The sequence below is a fragment of the Rana temporaria genome, chromosome 2 (genome assembly GCF_905171775.1).
Source record: "Rana temporaria chromosome 2, aRanTem1.1, whole genome shotgun sequence".
Taxonomy (NCBI): Eukaryota; Metazoa; Chordata; class Amphibia; order Anura; family Ranidae; genus Rana; species Rana temporaria.
The window spans coordinates 62226687-62254564 of NC_053490.1; the positions used below are offsets into that span (position 1 = coordinate 62226687).

At 42.3% G+C, this 27878-nt stretch overlaps 1 protein-coding gene across 1 annotated transcript; it reads left to right on the plus strand.

The window, feature by feature from the left end:
• Positions 1–4166: 4166 nt before the first annotated feature.
• LOC120929072 (aquaporin-5-like) lies at positions 4167–26912 on the plus strand. The gene is made up of 4 exons (XM_040340266.1): positions 4167–4805; positions 16315–16479; positions 22042–22122; positions 26365–26912. The coding sequence occupies exons 1-4, from the start codon at positions 4443–4445 to the stop codon at positions 26560–26562; spliced, it is 807 nt and encodes a 268-aa protein (XP_040196200.1). The 5' UTR covers positions 4167–4442; the 3' UTR covers positions 26563–26912.
• The last annotated feature ends 966 nt before the right edge of the window (positions 26913–27878 follow it).

Consider the following 27878-nt stretch of genomic DNA (forward strand, 5'->3'; position numbering starts at 1 on the left):
TGATCACCCATGATGTCAGATAGCACATGTGGCCATTTGTCTGTTTAACCAATGACATTTGGCGATTTTTCACTGAATGTGTGCATTTAGAAATTTTGGCGTGTTCCAGTGTGAAAGCACACCATCCATGACTGACTGCTGTTCTTTTTTTATATTTTTGTTTGGTGTTGATCTTTTTTTGTTTGTAAATGTTTACAGTTTCAGATCACAAAACGAACAAGAAATCTCACGTAAATAAATAAGTTAACTAATTATCTTAAAAAAAAAAAAAAAAAAAAAAAAATATTAGATAAAATACCCAAAAAAAATGAAACATATAAATTATTCGGGGTTATTGAAAACCAAACTAAATAATAACTTTAATTTTGAACAAAAGTCGAAAAAATATATGTTTAGAAGTGTATATATATATATATATATATATATATATATATATATATATATATATATATATATATATATATATATATATATATATATATATATATATAGAGATAGATATATAGGAGACAAGCCAAAAAATTCTGGCGTATAGTTTCAGTGAAATTATTATTACATTGTGTTTCGATCAGTATTATTGCTAATCACTGTCAATAAAGACAAAAAACTAAATAATTCAAAGCCAATATTTTCTCAAAAAAATTAAGAAAAAAGGTTTTCAGCCAAAAAATACACATTTCTTGTTGAAAAATGACTAAAATAAAAATATATAGTTGTGACATCAAAAGCAGAAAAATGAGTGGCTTCTTATTTCTAGACTGAATACCCAGTTTGTAGATGAGTGAATAATGTGCAAATGTGGTTAGTTAATACATCTGAGTAAGTAAATTTGGCACTAGAAGTGCACTATTTTTGGAGAGAACCTGGAAGACAGAAAAATAGAGAAAAAGCAGTAATGACAAACATCAGTATAAAGTCCAATGGTCTAATTATTTATTTGTTCTGAGAATATTCCTTTCTTTGGGGGGCCGAATTAGAAAGAAATATGATCTGGCATAGCAATGGCCCCCCGACCCATGAAGTACTCAACATATTTGTCGCGTACCTCACGAGCAGATTGGGGGGCCAAGCCAGCGCGACCAGTGTCCAGGCCAGGAATGTTCTCTGAGGGTAGTCCTGCCTCAGAGCCCATGGGGGCTAGGTACGTCTAGGAGTGCCTGCGTAGAAAATTGTGCAAAATGCAGCAGGCAAATATAATGGTGTTCAATTTATATTCCGCCAAATGTATCGATGTCAGGAACAGGCGGAACCGGTTGGTGAGGATCCCAAAGGCATTCTCGACTACCCTCCGAGCCCTGGACAACCGAAAATTGAACACCTTCCTCTCTAAGGTGAGGGTCCTCTGGGGAAAAGGCCGCATTAGGTGAGGTCCAAGGCCGAAAGCCTCGTCCGCTAGGAACACAAACGGAAGTCCTTCCACATTATCTTCATCTGGTGGCAATGCCAGACCACCAGTTTGGAGACGATCATAGAAATCAGTCCGTGAGAACACTCCCCCATCTGACATCCGGCCGTTCTTCCCCACGTCCACATATAGAAACTCATACTGTGCCGACACCACCACCATCAACACGATACTATGATAACCCTTGTAGTTATAATAGAATGACCCCGAGTGGGGTGGGGGCACAATGCGGACGTGTTTCCCATCTATTGCTCCACCGCAGTTAGGAAAATCCCACCGCTCGGCAAATTGGGAAGCCACAGACTGCCATTCCTGTGGTGTGGAGGGTAGCTTTGGGGACAAACAAAAAAAGAGATTTAGTACTTTGGCACATAAACATTGCAAACATAATCCTACAAGCATCCTTGTGCAACTTTACATTTTTAAAATAGCATTTTAAAATTATGAAGGGAGAATTTCGGGGCACAAATAGATAGGCCCACTTAATTAATAAGAGACTCCACAGCCCTCTGATGGGGACAAAAACACTTTGAAGGGGGGGGTGGGGGGTGTTTAAACTGTTTTTAGAAAACAAAACAAAAAAAATATAAAGTGGCAAGGTGGGGGTTGGCCCGAAGATAGCATGCTGGACAGGTTAATATTGGGTAAGATCCAAATATGCAGGTAGGCCAAAATAAAAAGAACATGTAAAAGCTGATATCAACATGCATAGTGAGAAAAGGGAACGTTAGTTAAACACACAGCATATCTGGGAATAAAAAAAAAATGTTAGTTGCCAAGATTATTAAAGACACATTGTGAGGTTAAAATGAGGAAACTTACCTTCATATACTCCTCGTGCATAACTTTAATGATGGCAGCACACGTGTCCGGTATGATGACCCCAAGCGCCTGCGGAGAGATGCCTGTCGAGAACTTGAGGTCCTGCAGGCTCCTCCCAGTCGCCAGGTACCGCAACGTGGCAATAAGCCTCTGCTCGGCCGTGATGGCTTGGCGCATCACAGTGTCCTGCCTCGTGATATAGGGGGACAGAAGATCCAGCAGAATGTTGAATACGGGGTCCGTCATGCGGAGAAAATTCCTATAGTCATTAGGATTATTCTCCTGGATTTCCCTAAGCAGAGGCATATGTGAGAACTGGTCACGCTGGCGCAACCAATTCTTGGTCCAGAAACGCCTCCGCCCCCTGTTTCTGGCCAAAGTACTGGAATAATGAACATATCCAGCAGCCATCCCATAAACAGCACCAACTCGCGAAAATTGACGCTGCTGCTCCATCATGGCTTCAAACCGGCCGGCTGGTCAGTCAAGAACACACTCCAACAGAAAGCACAATCAAATCCAGCGGTACCTGCAAAGAACGCACGACACACAGATACGAACGCACAGTACGAATCTGCTAAGCAGAACGAACTGCACGCCTGTACCCGAATGCCAACTACGTACCCACAAGCACACGCACTGAACGAGAAAATACTACCTGCTAAAGCCTGGAGACCGAGAAGCGCGAATCAGCTCTAACCAAACCTTCACTAACACGAGCAAAGCCGTAACTAGCAAAAGCGGAACAGAGGGCGTCGCCATTGACTTTGGCCTTTCCCTTTATAGTGACGTCAAACGTGGATTACGTGCACGCGTTCAGGTCCGCAGGGAAATATGGTCCGCTGGTGTGTACAAGCCAGCGGGCCAAATGAAAAAAACAGCCTTGTACGCCGGAAACAGCCCGTCGGACATTTCGAGCGAACATGTTTGGTCGTGAGTACTCGGCCCTAGACGTACGCCAGTCGGATCGCTCCCTCATTCAGTCGTATCTTGTTTTGTGTATACAAAACAAAGATACGACGCAGGAACTTTGAAATGACTTTGAAATTACGCGGCGTATCAATAGATACGCCAGCGTAATTCGTTTGTGGATCTGGCCCAAAATGTTTACATAGCCGTATGCCCCCCCATACTTACCTGAGTCCTCACCCAGTACGTGATGTGCCCATTTGTAGCAGCTCTCTCGCTTTTCCTCACTCTCACAGAATTGGCTTGTAGCCATTGCCTCCCTCTGCTGTCAGTCAAATCAAGGGCGTAGGGGGTAAGGCCGAGCTGCGCTGTCTGTGTCTATAGAGCAAGTCCGCAGGTGTTCCCCCACAGCAAGCTGCTTGCTCTGGGGGAATGCCAAGAAGAGGAGGAGCAAGTAGCGCCGATGAGGGACCCAAGAAGAATTCTATGAGCAGGTACGTATAAACCTGTAATTTAAAAAAAAGAGTTTACAATTACTTTAAATGCAAAAAATGAAATAAAAAAGTAAATACGGTATATGATAATTGATATGATATATTGTGCTTTTGAAAAACAAATGTCATTCGGTTAGGTCTACTTTAGGCATATTGTGGCAACATTTATAACGCTCTTCCCCAAAGAGTCTTATCTGGGATCTGGTAATGCATAGTTACTTACGTTGGGAAAATTTTTACAAAATGTATTCATAGAGTTAGATAATTATTTCATAATGAAAAAACATACTGTAGCATTAAACTTTCTTATCTCCAGTTACTGAACAATTAATAAGAGAAAGAACCAGTACATAATGAGGAGCGATTTTCATACAAGTCATTGACTTCCATCTTAGTGTCTCATGTTAGCAAGTCAACAATGTGGCATGAATACATCCCATGTGTTCAGAGATGACAATACTTACATTAAGTGTCTGCTGCTCTCCAGTAACATCTTGTTCATCTAAGCTGCATGTATTCAGAGGAGAGACATGCCTGTCTGTTCTTTCTATCATGGCATCATTTGTTGGGAAGGATGTTCACCTATATTAATACTGAAGGAGCCTTTGGAGCAGTATGAACATTTGTGTTTCAGAAAGATAGGAGCTATCATTTTCTGTGGGCTGGGTGCCACCCCTTGTAACATTGCAATCATCCTACCTTGTATATAATTTGTTGCTCTGCTCCTTCCCATATCATTCATTGAGATCTACAGAAGGCAAACATTTCTAATAAGGAGTTTCTCCTCTCTTCTGCCCGTGCATTATCCAATAATGATAATGGAGATATGTAGTGGGGCATTCACGCGGGCATTTGCTGCAGAACTTTTGGGAACTTTGATATTTGTCTTCTTTGGACTTGGCTCGACATTGACTTGGCCATCACAACTACCGACAGTCTTGCAGATATCCTTTACATTTGGTCTGGGCATTGGGACGCTTGTCCAGTCCATTGGGCATATCAGTGGTGCACATCTTAATCCAGCTGTGACTGTGGCATTCCTGGTGTCATCTCAAATTTCCTTGTTTCGTGCCATTTGTTATGTCTGTGCCCAAATGTTGGGAGCGGCGATTGGAGCTGGCTTGCTATATGAATTTACTCCAGAAGAATTCCATGGAAACTTTGGTGTTAATGGGGTAAGTTGCTGTGATGGAAGGGCAATGTATAATAACAAGGATGCATGTGTAATGTATTGTATGTGTATTGCATTCATATATATAGTTCCAGCAAATTCCACAATTTCTACCAAGATAAGCTTACACAATATATTTCTTCTGCAGTCAGTGAAGCACAAACTTAGCTAAAGTAGGCACAAACTTGCCTAAAGTTTACAAGGGTACCATCATGCTTTTGGGTTGTGGCAGAAACCCAGTGCACTTAGAGGAAACCCACACAAAAAGGACCCTTTGTACAAGACTAGATTACTGCAATATCGTAATATACAAACCATTGGTCTATAAATCTGGTTATGGGTCATCTGATTATCAATGTGCACTGACAAATTGGCAAAGGTTCAATAAGAATACTGTAGTCACGTACAGGGTTTCTACTAAAATAAGAAAGATTATAGGCATCAATTGCATATGGGGACTGCCATTGCTGATTTCCTAAAAATATCAATTGCCTAGCTGTCTGGTTTAATTAAACTTCTTGGTCATCGACCTAGGGCATGTATGCACGGCCAGGACGAGGGGGAGGCAGGAGGGGCGGTTGCCCCAGGTGTAGTGAACTCATGTGGTGGGGAGGGGTCACAGGGTGAGTGTGAGTTCCCACCGCTACACTGCTGGGAACTTGCTACAGTAGTGGTAGTGAACTCTATCTACAGGCATATGTGTGTGTAGCCTATTGCATTAGGGTATGCACCCCAAAACTCTATTGCTTTTCTATGCACTGCAGCCTCAGTTGCACTGTACAGTGAATAAATTGGAAGTGCTCTGTGCTTAGCAGCTTCTTGTTAATTCAGAAACTGAAGCATAGTAAACACAGTTTTCATACGCTTCAGTTATTAATGAGCACAGACTGTGTTCACTGTGTTCATTTAGCAAAGGGCCAGTAAGGACATATTTACTAGCCCCTATCCTCACTTCCCATCCTGAAACATCCCCCTTGCAGAAGCTGGGGGTTGGCGTAACACAGGAAGAAGCCTGGCTAGGAGGGGTAATTAGCACTGCACAGAGTGATTACCTGGCTAGGAGGGGAAATCGGCATTGCACAGAGTGATTACCTGGCTAGGAGGGGGAATTGGCACTGCACAGAGTGATTAAGGTGTGCCCATGCACACCTGGCACACCCCTGCACACGCCTATGCCTACAGGAGTAGTGTCAGCAGCAGAGAGGAGGAGAGACCCCGGGAGTAAGTGTGGGCTTTGCTATCCACTCCAGCTCCTTCCATCTGCTGGGACCGTAAATATGGTGGGGGGAGAATGTGAGCTAGGAGGGGTGATTTTTATTTTGGAGGGGGTTTGGTGCTATGAGGCCAGAATGAAGGGGATGATTTTAACTATGAGGGGGTCTTGGGGACAAAGATTTGTGCTGGGAGGGGGGTTTGTACTAGTTGGAGGAGGAATGTTTGCATTTTTGTTTGGGGAGAATTTTGGCTTGCCAAGGGAAATTTGTACTTATGGGGGTGATTGTACAGATTAGTGCTGGATTGTTTTTTGGGGGAAAGGGGGTAGGGAGGGAATTTTTTGCTAAGACGTGATGTTCACATATCGGGGAAGAGAAGTTAGGGGAGTGGCTAGGTTGTCATTTCCGCCCTGGACACCAGATGACCTTGTCCGGAACCCCATGTATGGTTCAAGTCAAGTCAAACTCTTCACTTGCATACGTGCTCCATGGCTGAGTTAGAAATGATAGAAGCAGAAGACAGTCATGACTGTCAAATGTCGAGTATTTTCAAAAAAAAGTTGCATCCCAGAAAAAAGTTGCTCCCATTCCCGCTATTTTTAGCGTCGTTTTAGCTGCGCTTTTCAGATGCTAGTGGGTGCTTTTAACCCCCACTAGCGGGCAAAAAAGGGTTAAAAGAGCCCGCAAAGCCGGCATTACCGTATTTATCGGCGTATACGTGCACTTTTTTGCCCTTAAAATCAGGGCAAAATCGTGGGTGCGCGATATATGCCGATACCCGCTTCGCGCGCCGTGTTTGAACCACTGCGCCGATATATACCGAGCGCAGTACACTCGGGTATACTCGGGCAGGCTCGGCTCCTCTCGCGGTCACGTCCTGTGCGTCCTGTACATCCTTTATGCGAGAGGAGCCGAGCCTGCCCAAGTATACCCGAGTGTACTGCGCTCGGTATATATCGGCGGAGTGGTTCAAACACAGTGCGGGAAACAGGGATCGGCTGAAGAACACAGCGGGGAGGACACCACAATGGCCGCAGAAGAACGCCGGACTGGACAAGGCCACCGATGGACGCCGGGCAAGACACCGACGAGGGGCATCCAAACTGTAAGTATTTCTTTTTTCCCAGGAATTTTTCTTCTAGGTTGGGGGTGCGTGCTATACGCCGGTGCGTGGTATAGGAAGATAAATACGGTAATTTCAATAGGCAGGGGCACTTTACACACCGCTCCTAAAGCGCTGCAAAGATGCTGCTTGCAGGGCTTTTTTAAATGTTGCGCAAGAGCACCGCCCCAGTGTGAGAGCACTCAGGCTTTCACACTGGAGTGACAGGAGAGGTGCTTTACAGGCGCTTTGCAGGAGCTAATTTTTAGCACTATAGTGCCTGTAAAGCGCCTCGGTGTGAAAGTGGCCTAACTTTAATGGTTCCTGAAGTTACAGAGGTCAATGATTTATTTAAACTTCATTTACCAATTGTTAAGCATATGTAAATACTTTAACGTCTATAGTCTGAGCACAGGTGCACTTTAAAGTAAACTGTAATCTACCCATGCAGATTCACTTGAACCTCCCTTCCCAATAACATATAACGTTAGGGCTGCAATTTTGCAAACTTTTATAGAGCCTTATAGACCCAATATCATTTGCACCCTCTACCTTCAGTGTTTTGTGCATAAAGTACCTATAATGAAAGGTTTCAAAGCAGAAACCAGTAATCATTGCAAACACAATAGGAACATCCAGCTACAATTCAAAAATAAATAAACGCTAGAAAAGCCATTTTAAAAATGCGTCTCGGTTCTGAATATTCCCAATATAAACATATAACATTTGAAACATTTCCTTCATTTCTTTTGTGGCTATAAACCTGTGTGTAGTTAAATAATGCACTTTTCCCCACATTACAGGAAAAAAATAAGTCAAATATATTTTTAGTCTAGTTAATAAAGTGAAACTGTATCTGCTCCAGTGATATGTGTCTGGAGCTTTGAGCTAATGCGATTTGCCTGCACTTCATAAACTAATGTCTTGGAAAATATTGTTGGAACTAAGAAGAAATCATAAAAAAGATAACAATAAAAGATGAAAAAGAAACCCTGCCAAATGCGGAATATATTTCTTAAAGCAGGGGTCTCCAAACTTTATAAGCAAAGGGCCAGTTTACCACCCTTCGGGCTTTAGGGGGGCCGGACTGTGGCCAGTGGGAGTAGAAAATGCCTAAGATAAAATAAACCTTCTGCCTATAGAACCACTTTTAGGGCAGGGACTGATGAGATGTACAATATACTGTATATGTAAAGTGTTGTATAAATTGTTGGCCAGATCTAATTTAATGTTTAAATTAATGTCTAAACTGCTGGCAACAAAAGTGAGTACACCCCTAAGTGAAAATGTCCAAATTGGGTCCGACGTGTCAATATTTTGTGCGGCCACCATTATTTTCCAGCAATGCCTTAAACCTCTTGGGCATGGAGTTCACCAGAGCTTCACAGGTTGCCAATGGAGTCCTCTTCCACTTCTCCATGACAACCTCACAGAGCTGGTGGATGTTAGAGACCTTGCGCTCCTCCACCTTCCATTTGAGGAAGCTCCACAGATGCTCCATAGGGTTTAGGTCTGGAGACATGCTTGGCCAGTTCATCACCTTTACCCTCAGCTTCTTTAGCAAGGCAGTGGTCGTCTTGGAGATGTGTTTGGGGTCGTTATCATGTTGGAATACTACCCTGTGGCCCAGGCTCTGAAGGGAAGGGATAATGCTCTGCTTCAGTATGTCATAGTACATGTTGACATTCATGGTTCCCTCAATGAACTGTAGCCCCCCAGTGCCGGCAGCCCCAGACCATGACACTCCCACCACCATGCTTGACTGTAAGCAAGACACACTTGTCTTTGCACTCCTCACCTGGTTGTTGCCACACACGCTTGACACCATCTGACACCAAATAAGTTTATCTTGGTCTCATGAGACTACAGGACATGGTTCCAGAATTCTTCAGCAAACTGTTTGCAGGCTTTCTTGTGCATCATCTTTAGAAGAGGCTTCCATCTAGGATGACAGCCATGCAGACCAATTTGATGCAGTGTGCGGTGTACGGTCTGAGCGCTGACCCCCAATCCCTTCAACCTCTGCAACAATGCCAGCAGCACTCATTTGTCTATTTCCCAAAGACAACCTCTGGATATGACGCTGAGCAAGTGCACTCAACTTGTTTGGTCGACCATAGCGAGGCCTGTTCTGAGTGGAACATGTCCTGTTGTACCACTGAAAGGTCTTGGCAATCTTCTTATAGCCTAGGCCATCTTTACGTAGAGCAACAATTCATTTTCCAGATCCTCAGAGAATTCTTTGCCATGAGGTGTCATGTTGAACTTCCAGTGACCATTATGAGAGAGTGAGAGTGATAACACCAAATTTAACAATTAACCACTTGACCACTGGGCACGAAAACCCCCTTAATCACCAGACCAATTTTCAGCTTTCGGTGCTCTCACAATTTGAATGACAATTACTCAGTCATACAACATTGTACCCATCTGAAATTTTTGTCCTTTTTTTCCCACAAATAGAGCTTTCTTTTGGTGGTATTTGATCACCTCTGCGGTTTTTATTTTTTGCGCTATAAAAGAAAAAAGACTGAAAATTCTGTAAAAATAAAAATAAAAATCTAGTTTCTGTCATATTAGCAGGTTATTTCTCACACACAGCATATGCATACTACAAATTACACCCCAAAACACATTCTGCTATTCCTCCCGAGTATGGCGATACCACATGTGTGCGACTTTTACACAGCGTGGCCACATAGAGAGGCCCAACATGCAGGGAGCACCATCAGGCGTTCTGGAGCACCCAGGCCAATTTTGACATTTCTCTCCTACATGTAAAAATCATCATTTATTTGCTAAAAAATTACATAGAAACCCAAAACATTATATATGCTTTTTTTTCAAAGACCCTAGAGAATACAATGGCGGTTGTTGCAACTTTTTATCTTGCACGGTATTTTCGCAGCAATTTTTTGAACGCGTGTTTTTAAAAAAAAAACAGTTTTGTGCTAAAAAAAAAACAAAACAGTAAAGTTAGCCCAATGTTTTTGCATAATATGAAAGATGAAGTTACGCCGAGTAAATAGATACCCAACATGTCACCCTTCAAAATTGCACACGCTCGTGAAATTGCGCCAAACGTTGCTACTTAAAAATCCCCATAGGCGACGTATTGCAAGGTATTGGAGTATTGAGGGTATTGCGGAGTATTGGGGGGGTATTGCAGAGTATGGGGGGGTATTGCAGAGTATGGGGGGTATTGCAGAGTATGGGGGGGGGGTATTGCAGAGTATGGGGGGGGGTATTGCGGAGTATGGGGGGGGTATTGCAGAGTATGGGGGGGTATTGCAGAGTATGGGGGGGGGGATTGCAGAGTATGGGGGGGTATTGCAGAGTATGGGGGGGGGTATTGCAGAGTATGGGGGGGGGTATTGCAGAGTATGGGGGGGGGTATTGCAGAGTATGGGGGGGGGTATTGCAGAGTATGGGGGGGTATTGCAGAGTATGGGTGGGTATTGCAGAGTATGGGGGGGTGGGTATTGCAGAGTATGGGGGGGTGGGTATTGCAGAGTATGGGGTGGGGTATTGCAGAGTATGGGGTGGGGTATTGCAGAGTATTGCACTCATCATTATTTTTATTTTGCAGAGTATTGCGCAGGGATGGCTGGATCTGTGACTGCAATTGTCACAGATCCAGCCCACAGTGCGGCAGCTGCTGCTGCCGCCCGATCCCCCCCCCCTCCCTCTCCTCTCACACTGTACCGAACGGTACAGAGAGGAGAGGGAGGAACCGGCGTCATTACATGACGCCGGTTTGTTTACAAGTGATCGCGCCGTCATTGGACGGCGCGATCACGTGGTAAGGAGCCGCTTCCATTGGCTCCTTACCGCGATCCGTATTGCTGCGGGTCCCGTGGACCCACCGAGCGCCGGTGATCGCGTGTGCGCGCCCGCTCGGGCGCGCAATTGTGACTCTCTGGGAGGACGTATATTGACGCCCTCCTAGAGTTAGGGAACCGCCTTGTAGCCGTATTTCGGCTATAGGGCGGTTACCAAGTAGTTAAGACCTTGTAAAACAAATGCGTCACAGGACACCGGGGAGGGAAAATGGCTAATATCGCCCATTTTGGACATTTTCACTTAGGGGTGTACTCACTTTTGTTGCCAGTGGTTTAGACATTAATAGGTGTGTTGAGTTATTTTGAGGGGACAGCTATCATGCCTCTGCCTGCGGGAATCATGCTTGTAACTGTCAGCCTTGCAATGCCTCATGAGGCTTGTAGTTTTACAACAGCTAGAGGGCCATCAGTTTGAGACCCTGGTGTAGACTAATAAATATAGGCATGGTTGAATAGGCTCAAAATGTTGCATAATTATAGCAATTATTGAGTATAAACTGGGCATGCCCATTTTTTGCAATTGACTTTTAATGCTGCCATGTTAAAACAATTGATTTAACATTAAGGACTGTATACATGTTACAGATATCTTATCAAGACTGCAGACATCCTACAGGTGGCTGACAAAGACATCTGAATTGCTACTGTTTGACTGCCAAAAAGCATCTGCCGGTATGCCATGGGGAGATTGCCACCATTTTTTTTTTCTTTTGTGGTGTCCTGGGATGCAAGCAGTAAGAGCATGTCCTCGATTTTCAATGTGCAGCAGCATGCATCTTCGAGCAGTGCTGCAAGGAAGGAGGTGTACTTCTACGTTATATGGATACCCTACTCCTACACAGGGATAAGCCCAGTATATCCACCTTTGCAGACCAATCTGCCTCTCTACATCTGGGAGTCATCTCTAATCAAAGCTTATCACTTATCCCATCCATTAATAACCTCCATTATCCAGTAATCATTTTGGCAACGCTGAGAATTAGGGCACAGAAAAGAATGAACTGTAGTTTCAAAATGATAGTTTTGAAATCGCGAAGGTCACAATTTGTTGCCATTTTGTGCTTTGGAAATATACTGCATTACTTCCTTGTTTTAAAGTTAGATCCCAGGATGAATGATGGAGGAATCTTAAATGTCACATGGAGCATCTAATTACAGAAAGTCGGGAGTTTGCCAATACTTATTAGTTATAATTATAATGATTTGATAATTATTTGATGTTTATCACTGACTATTAAAATAACTTGATTACCTGGTTGCATTGACATGCTGATGACCACTAGACTGGTCATAGTGAGGATCTAGCATAGATAGGGAGCCAATGTAATTGTACAGTGTACTTGTTATTGTAAAGTGTATTGGAACTGGTGTTTTTTTGTACTATTATCTTTGAATTCTCAGGTATTGGGTATGAGAAGTGAACTCTGAGAGAAGGAGGAATATCTGCTAAAAGAAGTGAAAGTTATTAGAGTAATAGAAATGAAAAGAGGCGGAGAGATGTGGGGATGGAGAAAGAGAAGTAGAGTGAGTTAGAAAAAGAGGTAAAGAAAGAAAGAAAGAAAGAAAGAAAGAAAGAAAGAGTGAGATGTGGAGAGAAAGAAATAGAGCTAGAGAGAGAGGTGAAGAGATAGAGGTTGAGAGAGAGTGAGAGGTGGAGAGAAAGAAAGAATAAAGTAGATAGAAAGAAAGAGAGAGGTAAATAGGTGCAGAGATAAAGAGGAGAGGTGTAGAGAATGAACAAGCCATAAAGAGAAAGAAAGAGGTGGCGGGAGAGAAAGAGAGGGGTTATTAGAGAGGGTTGTTTTGTTGTGGATCGGAGTTGTTGAGTGGGGGGGGGGGGGGTTTGTCGCCAATCGTGGGACTGCTGGAATATTTATATATTATCGCGAAATCCAGGCCGGTTGGGAGGTAAGTATATAGTTAACAACAAAAAAAGTGCCAAACGAAAGAAGGAACGTGCTACAACAGAGCCATCTACACAACCAATTGGGAAACTATTTATGGCCTTGTGTATGAGAAGGGGGGAGGGAAATCTGAGAGAAAAGGGAATATCTGTTAACAGAAGTGAATGTGATTAGCGTAATAAAAAGGAAAAGGGTGGAGAGATGTGGAGAGATGTGAGGATGAAATAAGAGAGTGAGAGAAGTAGACGGAGAGCGAGAGTTAGAGACAAAGAGATGTAAAGAGAAAGAGAGATGTGGATAAAAAGAAAGAGAGGTAGAGAGAGAGGTGAAGGAACTAGCGATAAAGAGAGGCAGAGACTGAGGGGTGGGGAGAAAAGAAGAAAAGGACACAGAGGTAGAGAGAGAGATGGGGTAAATGAGGACAGACAGATTAAGAGATGCAGAGAGGCAGCATGACGTTTTCAGAATGAAATAGCATACTCGTTACGTTTCCTGGTGGGCCTACTATGACCTTTCCGGGGTGCACCACTTTTTAACTGTGCGCTCGCTTCCATCATGGGAGGCCCTTCGGGAGACATACAAGATTACCAGGCAGGAGCACTTTAATTATATTCAATTGCAAAATTGGATTTTGTCTCTTCATCTTACTTCCACCTTTCTTTTTCGCAAGATGTCTTTTGAATATACTTTGCTACAATCCCCAGGGTCCTCTGGTCATATCTCATCATTTTACACCTCTCTTAATGGTAGGTAATTTTATCGACCCTTTCCTATGTGGCACAATGGGAGCACGATCTTGGATCTGGTATTGAGGGGAAGGACTGGAGTAAAGCTTGGACAACAATAACAAAATGTTCATTCAACACTACCACCCTAGAGGCCACTTATAAATTGCTCCTGTGGTGGTATTGGGTCCCGGCTAGGGTTGCTCACACTTATCCTGGCAGCAGTGACAGATGTTTTTGGAATTGTGGTTAGCGTGGGGATGTCCTACATATATGGTCGTCTTGCCCACGTTTGATCAGCTTCTGGTCCAAGGTCTTTGGTCTACTGCAGACGTTATTTCATATGATGGTCTCAAAGGATGTCCGGCTGGCTCACTTACATTGCCCTATACCGGGTCTCTTTGCATCCCAGCAGAAATTGGCCACATGTCTTTTTATTTCCGCAAAGTGAACCATTGCCCAGGCCTGGAAGATTCCGTCTGTTGCTTTCCAGGGGGTGAAAACCAGAATGGCTGCTCTGATGGTTAACAAGCAGATGTCCAGTATATTGAGTATACTAAGGGATTTGCATGCAAAATTTTTAAATATTAGGGAACCCTGGATAAGATACTCCTTCACGTCCCTGACTAGCTATGGTTGGCTTTAAACCTTATTTGTACAGGTCCCGTGTCCGTGGTACTCGCTCTATCTTGGGGCCCCTCTCCACTTGTCTGTTCTTTCTCTCTTTTCTTTCTCTGCTTCCCCTCTCTTCTCCCCATTCCTGATATGAAGGCTATCAAAGTAGACTGCTGTACTCCATGGTACAGAGTACCCCTGGAGCACAAGCTCACCAGAGGGCTGCTGTAAAAAACTAAGAATAGGCATATCCTGTTCTTTCTTTAACTGTACTTAGATCTGTTACACAAGTTGTAAAAGATGACATCTACAATATAATGTAAACAAATCACACACTATTACTGTACCTTTTTCACTGTACACTAAACTGATCTCTTCAACATGTTTATGTATCCAAGATTGGGCTTTATTGTAAAGGGAATGCCAAAAAGTGAGGCCTTACTGCAGTAAAATGTAATACAATCTAATAATACAATGTAATACAATCTAATAATACAATGTAATACCATCTATACCCCTGATTAGGGGAGGGGTGTCCCACAGGGGTGTCCCACAAATATGTAAATATGTCAGTAAAATCTTTACACTAATCTGCGCATTTTATTTTTGTCCTTTTTTTATGAGTAGCTCTATATTTAACCGATACTAAAAAAGTAATGTCACCCTTTTAAGAAACTGAGTTTAAAGAGTCCCTGTCACCAAACTAAAAAATGGAAATAAATGCACAGAAATTCAAGTAATTTAAATATTTACTTTTAGTGCGTTTCCGTTCCAAAAATAATTTTTTATTCACTTGCAATGTACATTTCTGCTAGGTTCCCATCTGTGCAGGTGGTGCCACTGAGGGACCTGCACAAATACCAGTAGCTGCCATTAATTCTAATGCAAATCACAACCATACTGGGAGTAGAGGTTCCAAAAATAGTGCAGGGACTACTTTCCTGGGTGCTGCAGGGCACGGCAGTCCATTCAAATGAATAGGCACTATTTCCCACGCAAACCGTGGCCCACACGGCCACACAGGTGTGAATCTAGCCTTCGAACCTGGTAGAAAATGTGATTACTCCAAAAAGAGTCAAATACCAACACAGCCCCTCTCTCATTGCACTTCATAGCCTTCTCCTCTTCTGGGAGCATCTTATTACAGTATTACAGGGGAAAAAAATAAAAATAAATAAACCACTTATGATGCGAAACCATAGAAGAGACGTAAATGGCAAATGAACCGTGAGCAAGTCTCGCTGTCCTTTTTGGTTGAGTCTGAGGTGGAGAAAAAAAAATTACAATATATGCTAGCCCAGCCAGCTCCTCTGCCCCTAGCCTACCTACATAACCTTTTATGAAGCTTCCGGGGAGCAGTAAAAGGGAATATAATAAAGTGACAGCTTTGATAGAGCTGCTGAAAATCAATTCCAAGATGGTGGTACCCAGCACAGTCTTAGGGCCTTTTGGATGCCTTCGCAAGGGGGGCTGTAAGGCCCCGTACACACGATTGGACCAAACCGATGAGACTGGCCCGTCGGACCGTTTTAATCGGTTCACCTGTGAAGTGGCCGTACGGCCTGATATGTGTACACACCATCAGTCCAAAATCCGATCGGGTCAGAACGCGGTGACGTCAAACACACGACGTGCTGAATAAAACGAAGTTCAATGCTTCCAAGCATGCGTCAACTTGATTCTGAGCATGCGCGGGTTTTGAACCAATGCTTTTCTGTACTAACCATCGGTTTGGTCCGATGAGGCAGCGGTCCATCAGTTCGGTTTTGAAGCATGTTTAGAAATTTTGGACCGAAGGAAACCAGACCGATAGCCTATACACACGGTCGGTTTGGTCCGATGAAAATGAACTTCGGTTCATTCTCATCGGACCAAACCGACCATGTGTACGGGGCCTTAGAGGTAAATCTGTATATAACATGTTAATTGCAGATATAATTTTATGAGAAGATTGTCGTTGAAATGTTCTGGTGATAAAGTCTCTTTAATACACAAGAAATGGCATTCGTAATCTAACCTGTTTCTGTATGAGTAAACATGAGGAAATTTAAACTCATGTGAATATCCTTAGGGTTTGGAATCTGATTTATAATGTGAGTATTTCTTTTCAGCCAAGCAACAATGCAACAGAAGGACAGGCCGTCACGGTGGAGATCATCTTAACGCTGCAACTTCTGCTTTGCATTTATGCCTCTACAGACAATAGGCGGGATGACAATGTAGGATCACCTGCACTCTCCATAGGACTCTCAGTTGTGCTGGGTCACCTGGTTGGGGTAAATACTAATATTTATTACTTCTTGATAATAACTCCAGATTGTCCAGTCTGTAGTTTAAACTAGTAATGAACTGAAAAAGACTGCTATTTTATAGGGAACTTTTAGAAATTGTATTAGCGCCTAAACAGTAGCCAAAAAAGTGTGCTTTTTGTCCAGAATTCCTCTTGAGAAATAGCAGTGTACTTCATAGTATGAACGTTTTCCCAATCACTCCTGTGCCTACATGTGAACAGGGTGCAGCGTGGTGTGTTGGTGAACAGGGACCACACAGATGCCAAAGCAGATGATAGCAGTGTATTTATGGGAAGTCCCAACAAGGAACAACCAGGTGTGGTGGGTAGGCACAGCCGTCTGGAGCCAATTATAGAATCTGCAAAGAATAGCTTTTACTTAGGAGGATGCCAACAGCTTCTGCAGTCGAAATGTGGCCTGGCCGGTTCATACTGAACTGCTAGGTTACTCCAAACAGAGGATAGGCGTAGTCCCTAAGCTGTCTCTACTCCTCTGGTACCTCTCTCTAGTTATAAACACTTTCCATAACAGACAGGGGAACCTGTCCCTACATTCAACATTTGCAAAAATGCAAGCCAAACCCAGGAGCCAGCATCTTCAGTAGATACTGCCCTGACCCAAGATGGCTTTGGGGTTAGTCAGGGGCCAGGGCACTAGCATCCAATCGGATGACTGCTCTCTTGATAACAGCAGGAAGTAGTGGAGGAATAAAGTTCTTCACCCCTTCCTTCCCTTTCTGTACCACTGCTAGAGCCTAGAGCCAGCTACTGAAGGCAATACGGACTCAACCTCCATACATACAGTCTTATATATGTATATCGGCAGTGTGAGATCTAAGATCGCCTTTTTACGTTATTTTTTTTATTTTATTTTTAATGCAACTAAGGTACCTGATATCTTATAATTTCCTGTACAGTAGAACGTAGGTGACAGATGAAACCACATATGTTTTTAATTTGTATATTAGTTGTTTGCCTGGAGTAGGGTTAAGGATCTCCAGCCAGAATAATAAACTCTTGTACACAGTATCAGGTTTTATGCCCACACTCAGCTTTTGCTGAAAGTTATAATTTAAAAATCACTACTCTCCATAGATGAGTTTAAACCTTAATTGCACTATCTGCAGTGGCTAGTAAGCCTATAACCAAACTAGAGCATTATCAGCATTATCTAAACTTTATTTTCTTTCTTCCGAGTGCAGCACATCCAAAACCTAGGGTAAATAGCTGTTCACTTAATACATTTAGAACTTTGCCTTATATTCTGGTTTATTTTATTTTTTTACAACTGTCCCCAAAAGAATTTCTAATAAATTCCACTCACTACAAGATAACCTCTTTTGGGCAATCTGCCATACCGTTATCTAAACTTGGACAAAATGAAATTCATTGCTAAACTCTTACCACAAGCAATTCCTGAAATATTGGAATTGCGTAATGTACTTTATCATGTTCATACTTTCTCGTATCTATTATCTTATAACTGAGTTAAATACTAAGCAGAGATCTTAGAGCTCTGATACTAATCCCAATCACAGAATGTGTACAGGAGAGAAATAACATACAGAACATAGTTACATAAAGAAAAAAGGTATATATACCGCTCAAGGTGAGTGGCTAAGCAGAGGTTCTGCTGCAGGATTACAGGTGCTGATCTGCCTCGATAAACTTCAAAAAATCATTTAGAATAGAACTGAATCACCAATTTCAGGGCTTCAGCAAATTTGTAAGAGCAGCCTAGCCTGAAGTATTATGTTTCTTCAACAAAAAGCTTTACTTCCTAAACCCCATTTAGGAGCAGTCCTAGAGTGCCTTCCATCCAATCTTACCTAGATAAATGAGTAGATGTTGCCCCAAAAATGACAGACATTTGTCTCATCCTCTGTAGTTCTGTGATTTGCCAGTGTTTTTTTCAGCAGGTAGCAAACTGGCACAGGCTACTTACCACCTCCTTCCAGAGTGTCAGAAGTGTCGGAGGACTTGCAAGGTCGGAGCAACCAGTGGGGTACCGATTCATTGAGCGGCCCTTACAGGGGTAGCATTATATATATATATATATATATATATATATATATATATATATATATATATATATATATATATATAAAAATATATATAATATTACATATGTACAGTATTTCACAAAAGTGAGTACACCCTTCACATTTTTGAAAATATTTTATTATATCTTTTCATGTGACAACACTAAAGAACTGACACTTTGCTACAATGTAAAGTAGTGAGTGTACAGCTTGTATAACAGTGTAAATTTGCTGTCCCCTCAAAATAACTGAACACACAGCCATTAATGTCAAAATTGAGTACACCCGTAAGTGAAAACAACACTACGACAAGCCGAGAAAATGAAGTTCGATGCTTCCGAGCATGTGTCGGAATTTTGCGCGTCGGAATTGCTACAGGCGATCGGATTTTCCGATAAGAATTTTTTCCATCTGAAAATTTGAGAACCAGCTCTCAACCTTTTGCAGGCGTAAATTCCGACAGCAAAAGTCTGATGGAGCATACACACGGTCGGAATTTCCGTTCAAAAGCTCACATCTGACTTTTGCTGTCGGAATTTCCGATCGTGTGTACGGGGCATAAGACGACCCCTGCCTTGCTAAAGAAGCTGAGGGTAAAGGTGATGAACTGGCCAAGCACGTCTCCAGATCTAAACCCTATTGAGCATCTGTGGGGAAGGTAGAGGAGCGCAAGGTCTCTAACATCCACCAGCTCCGTGATGTGGAAGAGGACTGGAAGAGTGGAAGAGGACTCCAGTGGCAACCTGTGAAGCTCTGGTGAACTACATGCCCAATTGGGTTAAGGCAGTGCTGGAAAATAATGGTGGCCACACAAAATATTGATACTTTGAGCCCAATTTGGACATTTTCACTTAGGGGTGTACTCCCTTTTGTTGCCAGCGGTTTAGACATTAATGGCTGTGTGTTGTGTTATTTTGAGGGGAAAGCAAATTTACACTGTTATACAAGCTGTACACTCACTACATTACATTGTAGCAAAGTGTAATTTCTTCAGTGTTGTCACATGAAAAGACATAATAAAATATTTACAAAAATATGAGGGGTGTACTCACTTTTGTGAGATACTGTATATGATAATCTACAATTTCTGATTTGTAAAGGAAAAGCTATTTTGCTTATACTTCGCCCATAGATCACAGGAGTGCAGTTTGTCCTGCACTCCCGTGACCCATTTTCAGCAGACAGTGGGCTAGTTTCAGACTCTAAAAAATCCCGAACATATGGTTGACATCCACCCAGAAGCCCGGATCAGTACCTGGCTCACCCTATCAGCGATCAGAGCAGAGCAGAGATCTGGAGACTGACAGTCACGGCTCTCTGCTTAGAGCGGAGCGAAGGGGAAGAAATGAGCGATCAGCAGTGTTTGATTGCTTAGTTCTTACTACAGATTTGGCTGGGGAAAGAAGCAGCACCGGATCGATGTTGCATCCACCTAGGTGAGTGTAAAGGTTTTTTTATTAACACCAGAATTACAATATTTACATACAATAGAAACATCTTAGAAATGCCGTAATCAATAGCAAATAAAAAGCACAAATAGCATTACAATTGGCTTCTACGGTTTTCTGTACTTCTCACTTGATCACTTTTAGTTGCTTTAGTAAATATCCCCCATACTATGCAATATTTGGATTCTAGCTTAGAAGTCCTCATCTATTAGCATGGACATTTGATAACGGCATGAAATAACTCTCAAAGGCCATTGATTTGACTGAATATACAGGTCTCTCCAGTCTCCACAACATGTCAAATAGTTTATCATTTGAGCAGAAGAAACCCTGTGGGAAAGGAAATAATTTGCATGTCAGATCTTATGTGAAGCAGCCATTAACTTTTACAACCTATCATCATTTACGTAAAATGCTCCATAATTCTTACTTACTATCAACATTTTAATTTCACTGCATACTAATACATTTTAGGCTGATGAATATCTAAAAACTGTAAGATTTCTAAGAGGGCAACATAAAATCTGATAACTTATTGATTTGCCTGGTTTCCTACCAGTTTAAAAGAAAGCCCTAGTTAGAAAGAGGCACCCTGCAGCTTTAAATGTTATGGCTCCCAGTATGCTTTGTGATCCTAGTGTACCATAGGAAACATTTATATAAAGTGACTTACAACAAATTAAAATGTGTTAGTACAGTCAGACCAAATAGGAGGAGTGAAGAGAGCTGGGGTAATTTTCCTGACAAATGTATAGGCTGGAAGATATTCGCTATCACTGTTGCAAGTACCAACTAGCTAGGTCAACAGAACACCAATTTAGCAAAAATAAGCCTAGCTGTATACAGTACAAAAGCAATACGTGTTAGATGGTCTTTTGTGCTGCAGCTACTGAATAATGATTCTAAAATTATTTTAAAGGATGGCAAAGAAATAATAAAGTGCAGTGAGTGAGTTTTTTTTTATCTCTAGGACATGTACAGGTGTAGGCAGGTGCATTCTGTACTCCCCAGTGCAGGTGGCACGCAACCTAAGCGGCAATGCAGAAGGGGTAGGAAGTTGTGAGGAACTTGGCTCCTCTATGACTTCCTCTGGTCACAAGGAAACAGCTGTCGGATTGGGTGCTGGTGCCCCATGTGACTCCAAAGGCCATCTTGGGTCAGACAGAGTCTATTTAAGTCTCGCACCCTGGGGTTTGGCACACTTTATGTGAGTGGCTGGTGTAGGTACAGGCTCTCTGTCTGGCAGGGACAGTAGTTAGCGGTATTGAAAGGTTCCGGATGAGTAGTGCCTACGTCTACCATGCTCCAGGAAGCCCCAACTTTTGAGTGTGTAACGGCCCATCCGCATTCCTCTCCTCATTGCAGATGTTGTCGGCATGATAAAGTCTCCAGACTGCTGTCACAGTTCGTAAGTGGCTCCGAAAGTGTGTGCCTACCTGCTGAGCCTGATTAAGTGGTGAAACTTTCTACAATATAACGCTGATGCTTAACTTGGTGTGTTCACTGCCCACCACAACAATCTGCACCTTGCTCATACATTGGTGCAGAGGGTCATATGTATTTCTGCATCTGGAAGTCACAAATGTTGACTTGTACAAATCATTGATATACTGACAGACATACAGGGACAGGTGAGTGTCCTTGATCACAGATTTTCTCCTTCCAGGGCATGAGCCCTTTTTTGCAGAAAATAAAAATAAAAATAGCCTAGAAATTAAGAAAACTAATGCAACCACCACATCTAAAGATTGGTAAGCTGCGGTATATTACTATTTATTTTCTTGGGTTTGGATACACTTTAAGGATTGTAAAACATGAATATGAAATGAGTAGACCTGTCTCCAAATTCACATATGTCAACTGAGGTGTAAATAATAACAAGGATATTAAAACATGATAACATATTGTCACATGTACCGTATTTTAATTGGCTTGTGGTCTTCCATCTTGTTATTCACATTATGTCTAATAAGTTTTTTTATTGAAAATATGGCATGTTGTGTCTCCAAGGTCACTTATATTATGATATGTATTATTAATTATTCCTTTTGCATCTAGATTTATTTCACTGGCTGCTCTATGAATCCAGCACGCTCCTTTGGACCAGCACTGATAGTGGGAAACTTCACTTCACACTGGGTAAGATGATGCTACACAAGAAAATGTCCTACATTTTAGATACTTGCGATGTACATATTAGGGTCAAGTTATATGTAGTGCTGACCCTGTAAGAGGCGCTGATTTGTGTCCCAGGTTCTTTTCCCAGCAACATCCACTTCTCTGGCTCAGTAAACTCAGTCTACGGGTTTCCTTTTTTTAAAGTTTATTGTGGATTAACTTGAATGGGTCTTAGGGAAGCTATGGGATACTCTAGGACACAAAACAAGAATGACACCATAAGTAGTATTCCAGGCCAAAGAAGCCTTAAAGTGGATGTAAACCCAAAAATTCATCAGCTGTAGTTAATTAGCTCATGTAAATTAGGTCAGGAGACGGAGACAGGGTGTCTGCTAAAAGATGTATTAAAGTGGATGTAAACCCAAAACATTTTTTTTATGTCACAATGTAGATAATACGATTTCCTATCATCTGTGCCCAGTCTTGCCACACAGAGTTAATCCAGCGCTGAGCAATCCTCTTTTTATTGTTCAGTGAAATAAAACAGACTTACAGATAAAGACCAAAGTCCTTGCTTGAGTTACAGGTTATTTACATATCTCGTGCACTAGCTTGCAGACATGCACAGCTTCTTGTCTATGTATATTCTGATGGCTGTTTACACTGAACTGTGGATCACCCCATATTTTGAAAACATTTAATCAAAACATAGGAAAGACAGCCAATCCTGGGAGAGTTGGACAGGAGAGGAGAGGAAGAGAGGGGAGGGGGATGTGAATTGTGCACTTTACAGAAGCTGTGCATGTCTGCAAGCTAGTGCACACGATATGTAAATAACCTGTCACTCAAGCAAGGACTTTGGTCTTTATCTGGAAGTCTGTTTTATTTCACTGAACAATAAAAAGAGGATTGCTCAGCGCTGGATTTACTCTGTGTGGCAAGACTGGGCACAGATGATAGGAAATCTTATTCTCTACATTGTGACTTTATTGTTAGTGAACCAGTGGTTAATAGCAGTCATTAGGAACCTTCAACCAAGTCTGTACTCACAGTGTCCCTGGGACTTGGATGTCTCTCTCCAGACTCAGGCAAACAGTCTCCTCAGTAAAGTCTCCAAACTGGATCCTCGATAAAACCCCCTCTTTTAGCTTGCAAAGAATATGCAGCAGAATAGCACTCCGCCCCTCACAGCTATACACAGATGTGACCTTGATGAGACTAGCAGAATATTCAGCTGCACTGCCTAAAACCTCTCTTCCTGGAGAATAACATGGTTACCGTTTGCCTCTTATACACAACCGTTTTCCTCTGCAAAAACCATCAAGAAAACTGCTGGCAGAGATTTTGTTGCCGAAAAAAAGGATTGTGTGTAAGTTTTTCGTCGAGAAAACTGCCGTGGATCTCGACGAGAAGAAAAAGAGAACGTGCTCTCTTTTTTCTCGTCAGGAGTCTCAATTTTCTTGTCGTGGTTCTCGTCGAGCTGGTTTACGAGGAGAAACACGTTCGTGTGTATGCTTAAAAACCCACGCATGCTCAGAATAAAGTATTAGACGGGAGCGCACCTTCGGTAAAAGTAGCGTTCGTAATGGAGATAGCACATTCGTCACGCTGTAACAGACTGAAAAGCGTGAATCGTCTCTCACCAAACTTTTACTTAACACGCTGTAACACGAGATTAGCAAAGCAGCCCCAAGGGTGGCGCCAGTGGAATCGAACTTCCCATTTATAGTGCAGACGTACGTGTTGTACGTCACCGCGTTTGAGAACAACGAGATTTTGTCTCGACAGTGTGTGTACAAGGAAAGCTTGGCAAGAATCTCGTTAAGCTTGACAAGAACCTTGTCGAGAAAAACAATGTTTCTTTTACGACAAGATTCTCGGTCGTGTGTACGAGGCATTAGGCTCTAAACTATTTATGCACTCCCCCCATCCACCTTCTGGGCACCCTCCCCCAGGAATTGGCTGGAACCACATAACTATTCAGGCTGCTTATTTGACTCTTCCAGACCACTATATTCTAGAAGCCTCAATAAAATAGAGGGAAGCAATCAAACCTGCAGCCTGCTCAGCCCAGAACAGCCCAAGCAATCATAAGATGCCCATCTGATTACAGGAGAGCCACAAGAACTACATTTACCTAACCTAGATAGCAACCAATCTAGGAGGGTGCTACATATAGGAATTAGGAAAGCTGCTGGATACCTAATTTCTACATATTTGACCATGCATGTTTATGGTTAAATTCCCTAAAGGTTGGACTAATCATGCAGAAGCCTCACTTTTTGTCTGGTAACCTGATTTTTAGGTGTTTAGACAGCTATATCATTGTTGACTTTACATCAGGTAGGCAACATTGATGGCATCAACAACAGCAACAGTCAGAACATTTTCTACATCTGCTCTTAAAGGGGTTGTAAAGGTTCGTGTTTTTTCACCTCAATGCACCTTATGCATTAAGGTGAAAAAACACCTGTCAATCACCGGCCCCCCAGCCCCCCGTTTTACTTACCTGAGCCAGTTCACCTGCTTGGCGCGTCCCTGGCGTCCTCTTCTCCATGGAGTCCTGGCATTGATTGGATAGATTGATAGCAGCGCAGCCGTTGGCTTCCGCTGCTGACAATCAAATCCAATGACGCAGACGCTGGGGGGGCGAGTCTATGGATGCCAAGTGTATGATCCGGGAGCGCACCCATAAGGTAACCCCTTTGGGAGAGCTCTTCTTCTAGGGGGTTATCTAATGTGGGGAGGAGCCGTGAGAGCTGCCGAGGGACCCCAGAAGATGATGTTCGGGGGCCACTCTGTGCAAAACGAGCTGCACAGTGGAGGTAAGTATGACCTGTTTGTTATTTAAAAAAATAAAAAATTAACTTCAATATCCCTTTGACCTCAAATACATAATATGGTTTCATAAGAACAGTAAGAAATGTTTCCTAGTCATAAACTGCATACATATATTAGAACATTTCTGTGTTTAAAGGGCCAGTCCACCTAAAAATAATATTGAAGTTAGGTAGAAGGTTGAAGGCTGATTAAGCCCATGAGTTTTCATAGGTCTTGGATACTACAACAGAGAAAAGGGGAGGATGGTAGATGCAAAGGCAGAGTCCCTCTGACAAACAAGCAACTACAATGATGATAATAATAATAATAATAATAATAATAATAAGTCCAAAAAAGGTCCATCACTAGGGCAAGCTGATCCAGGAGCTGAAGCAGACTCTGAAGTACATGGAAGATTAAAACAAAGGAAGAAGCACCTCTAGGGCCGCGTACACACGATCGGTTAAACCGATGAGAACAGTCTGATGGACCGTTTTCATCGGTCCAAACCGATCGTGTGTGGGCACCATCGGTTATTTAACCATTGGTTAAAAAAAGCCAACTTGTTTTAAATTTAACCGATGGATTGCTAACCAATAGGAAAAAAAACAATCGTTAGTAGGCACGACCATTGGTTAAAAATCCATGCATGCTCAGACTAAATAAGGGGACGGGAGCGCTCGTTCAGGTAAAACTAGCGTTCGTTATGGAGATAGCACATTCATCACGCTGTAACAAACACAAAATCAACTAAAGCAGCCCCAAGGGTGGCACCATTGGATTTGAACTTACCCTTTATAGTGCCGTTGTACGTGGTTTACGTGTCGGCGTTCTGACACAATCGTTTTTTTAACGATGGTGTGTAGGCGCGACTGACCATCAGTCAACTTCATCGGTTAACCGATGGAAAAATCCATCAGACCGTTCTCATCTGATGGACCGATCGTGTGTACGCGGCCTAAGTGCACTAGGATCAATAGATTTACCAGAGAGATCCCCCTGCTATAATTCTCAATCCTGTTCTTCACGTTCTTCACCCCCTGTTGCATTATCTATAATAATACAATATATTTAATAAAACTAACAATGAGAGAAAGAACCCCTCATACTGGCCATAGTAGACATTTAGACCTAAATACTCATGTACAGATATATGTGATATGGGTGATATATGAAACTGTCAGATGAAACTGGCTTTCATCTACCAAAATCTGAAATATCAGCTTTGAGTGGACTGACCTTTTAATGTTGCCTTGTGCAATGTGTGTATATGTTCAAACAAGTAAGGCATCAGATGTATGTGAATACACATTTACAATGTTTTTAGCTCTGAAAACACTAAAATCAATAGTGACTTTATAGTAAAAAGTTGCACAGGATGTTTTAGTATTTTTTTTTTTTTTTACAATTTAAATTTTGAATCAAATCAACTATTTTTAACAGATCTTCTGGATTGGACCTATGGTGGGAGCCATACTTGCATCATTGATCTACAACTATGTGCTATGTCCCCAAGAGCAAACCTTCCGTGAGAAACTAGCAATTCTATTAGGGAAAATGCCATCCATTGAAGTAGAAGAAGATTGGGAAGAAAGACAGGAACAGCCTCGGAGAAAGTCAATGGAACTTCAGACCTTGTAACCTCTTGTGAAAATCAGTCATGGAAAAAACATTTTATTATGTATAAATTTACATTGTTCAAATGTACCCTGAAGGAAAAGGTTTATGATGTCTAATGATAATTTCACATATCACTGAAAAGAACTTGTATAGTAAGTTGGATTCTAGATAAAAAAAAGAGCTGATATGAACTTTCTTACATTTATCTATCCTTCATTCTTGTTTACTAAGCACAAAGAATGGATAACCCCTACCTCCAATCTTTAGATGTTTCTGGATCTTTCAGTGTTGTGAAATCAAGGGTCCCCTCTTCATGCAGGTCCTAGAAAATCAGGACAAAGATCCACACAGGGCTCCCACTCAGTAGTGTATTTAGGACTCAGTAGTGTATTTAGGTTTTGTGCTGCCCTAGGCCTGACTAAACTCATGCACCCCCTAATTTAAATATAACCCACCCCTTCCTGTCAATGCAACACCCCTTTCTGTTTAAGACCCACCCTGAAATTTTGGAGTGGGGACACTAGTTCTTAGGGCCTGGGAGGGGGGGCAATGGATTCCCTTAATTTGCATAGTTTTCCTATCACTTCCTGTTTGGCTATGGGGCAGGAAGTGAAGGGAAATCTCTGCAATTGCACAGGGATGGTAAAAAATAAACTGACAGGGGCTATAACCCTCCAATACTCCCCTACTCCCCTACTCTAGCACAAATTTCTGATAATTTTATGGAGAGGACTAAGAAGATATAACCATGCCAATGGTACAGCAGAAAACATATAGCACAGTGAGGAAGGTTTCTGGTCCAGGCTGATAGGAAAGTCAAAATTAGAAGCTGCTTGCGTTACACTAACAGTTAAGCACAAGCCGGTGGGGACTCTTTCCATGCTGCCCCCCTGCAAAGTGCTGCCCTAGGCCTGGGCCTTGTTGGCCTAGGTGAGGATACAGCGTTACTCCCACTATTGTTTCTAGGAGGTCGTAAAAGGTGATAGGCACTCCTCTTAACTACATTGAGAAGCACCAATCTTTTAGGAAATGTCTACTTTTTTGGGGAAATCCTCATTATTACAGGAAGCTCTTCCCATAATAAGACATCTTCTTTATATACTCAAGTCTACTAATCACCCTAAGCACCTCCCAACTTTCTCCAGGGCCAGAAAGGAAAGTCTAGTGTAATTCAATAGGTTAATGGGTACTGCATACATTATGATGACTATTACTGCATTAAGAGCCTGTGAGATAAAAATATTAATATGGTAGTCAGGGTTGGATCAGCAGATCCTGTAGGCAGAGAATTTTTTTCTTCCAAAGCAGATTTTTTTTTACTAGGATCATCGCACAGG

What these genes read in the sequence shown, in the direction of transcription:
- LOC120929072 (XM_040340266.1), top strand. Translation starts at nt 4,443, where the DNA reads ATGATAATGGAGATATGTAGTGGGGCATTCACGCGGGCATTTGCTGCA. An exon ending in GAAACTTTGGTGTTAATGGG is followed by an intron (nt 4,806 to 16,314) that starts GTAAGTTGCTGT and finishes ATTTCTTTTCAG; the next exon opens with CCAAGCAACAATGCAACAGA. An exon ending in TGCTGGGTCACCTGGTTGGG is followed by an intron (nt 16,480 to 22,041) that starts GTAAATACTAAT and finishes TTTTGCATCTAG; the next exon opens with ATTTATTTCACTGGCTGCTC.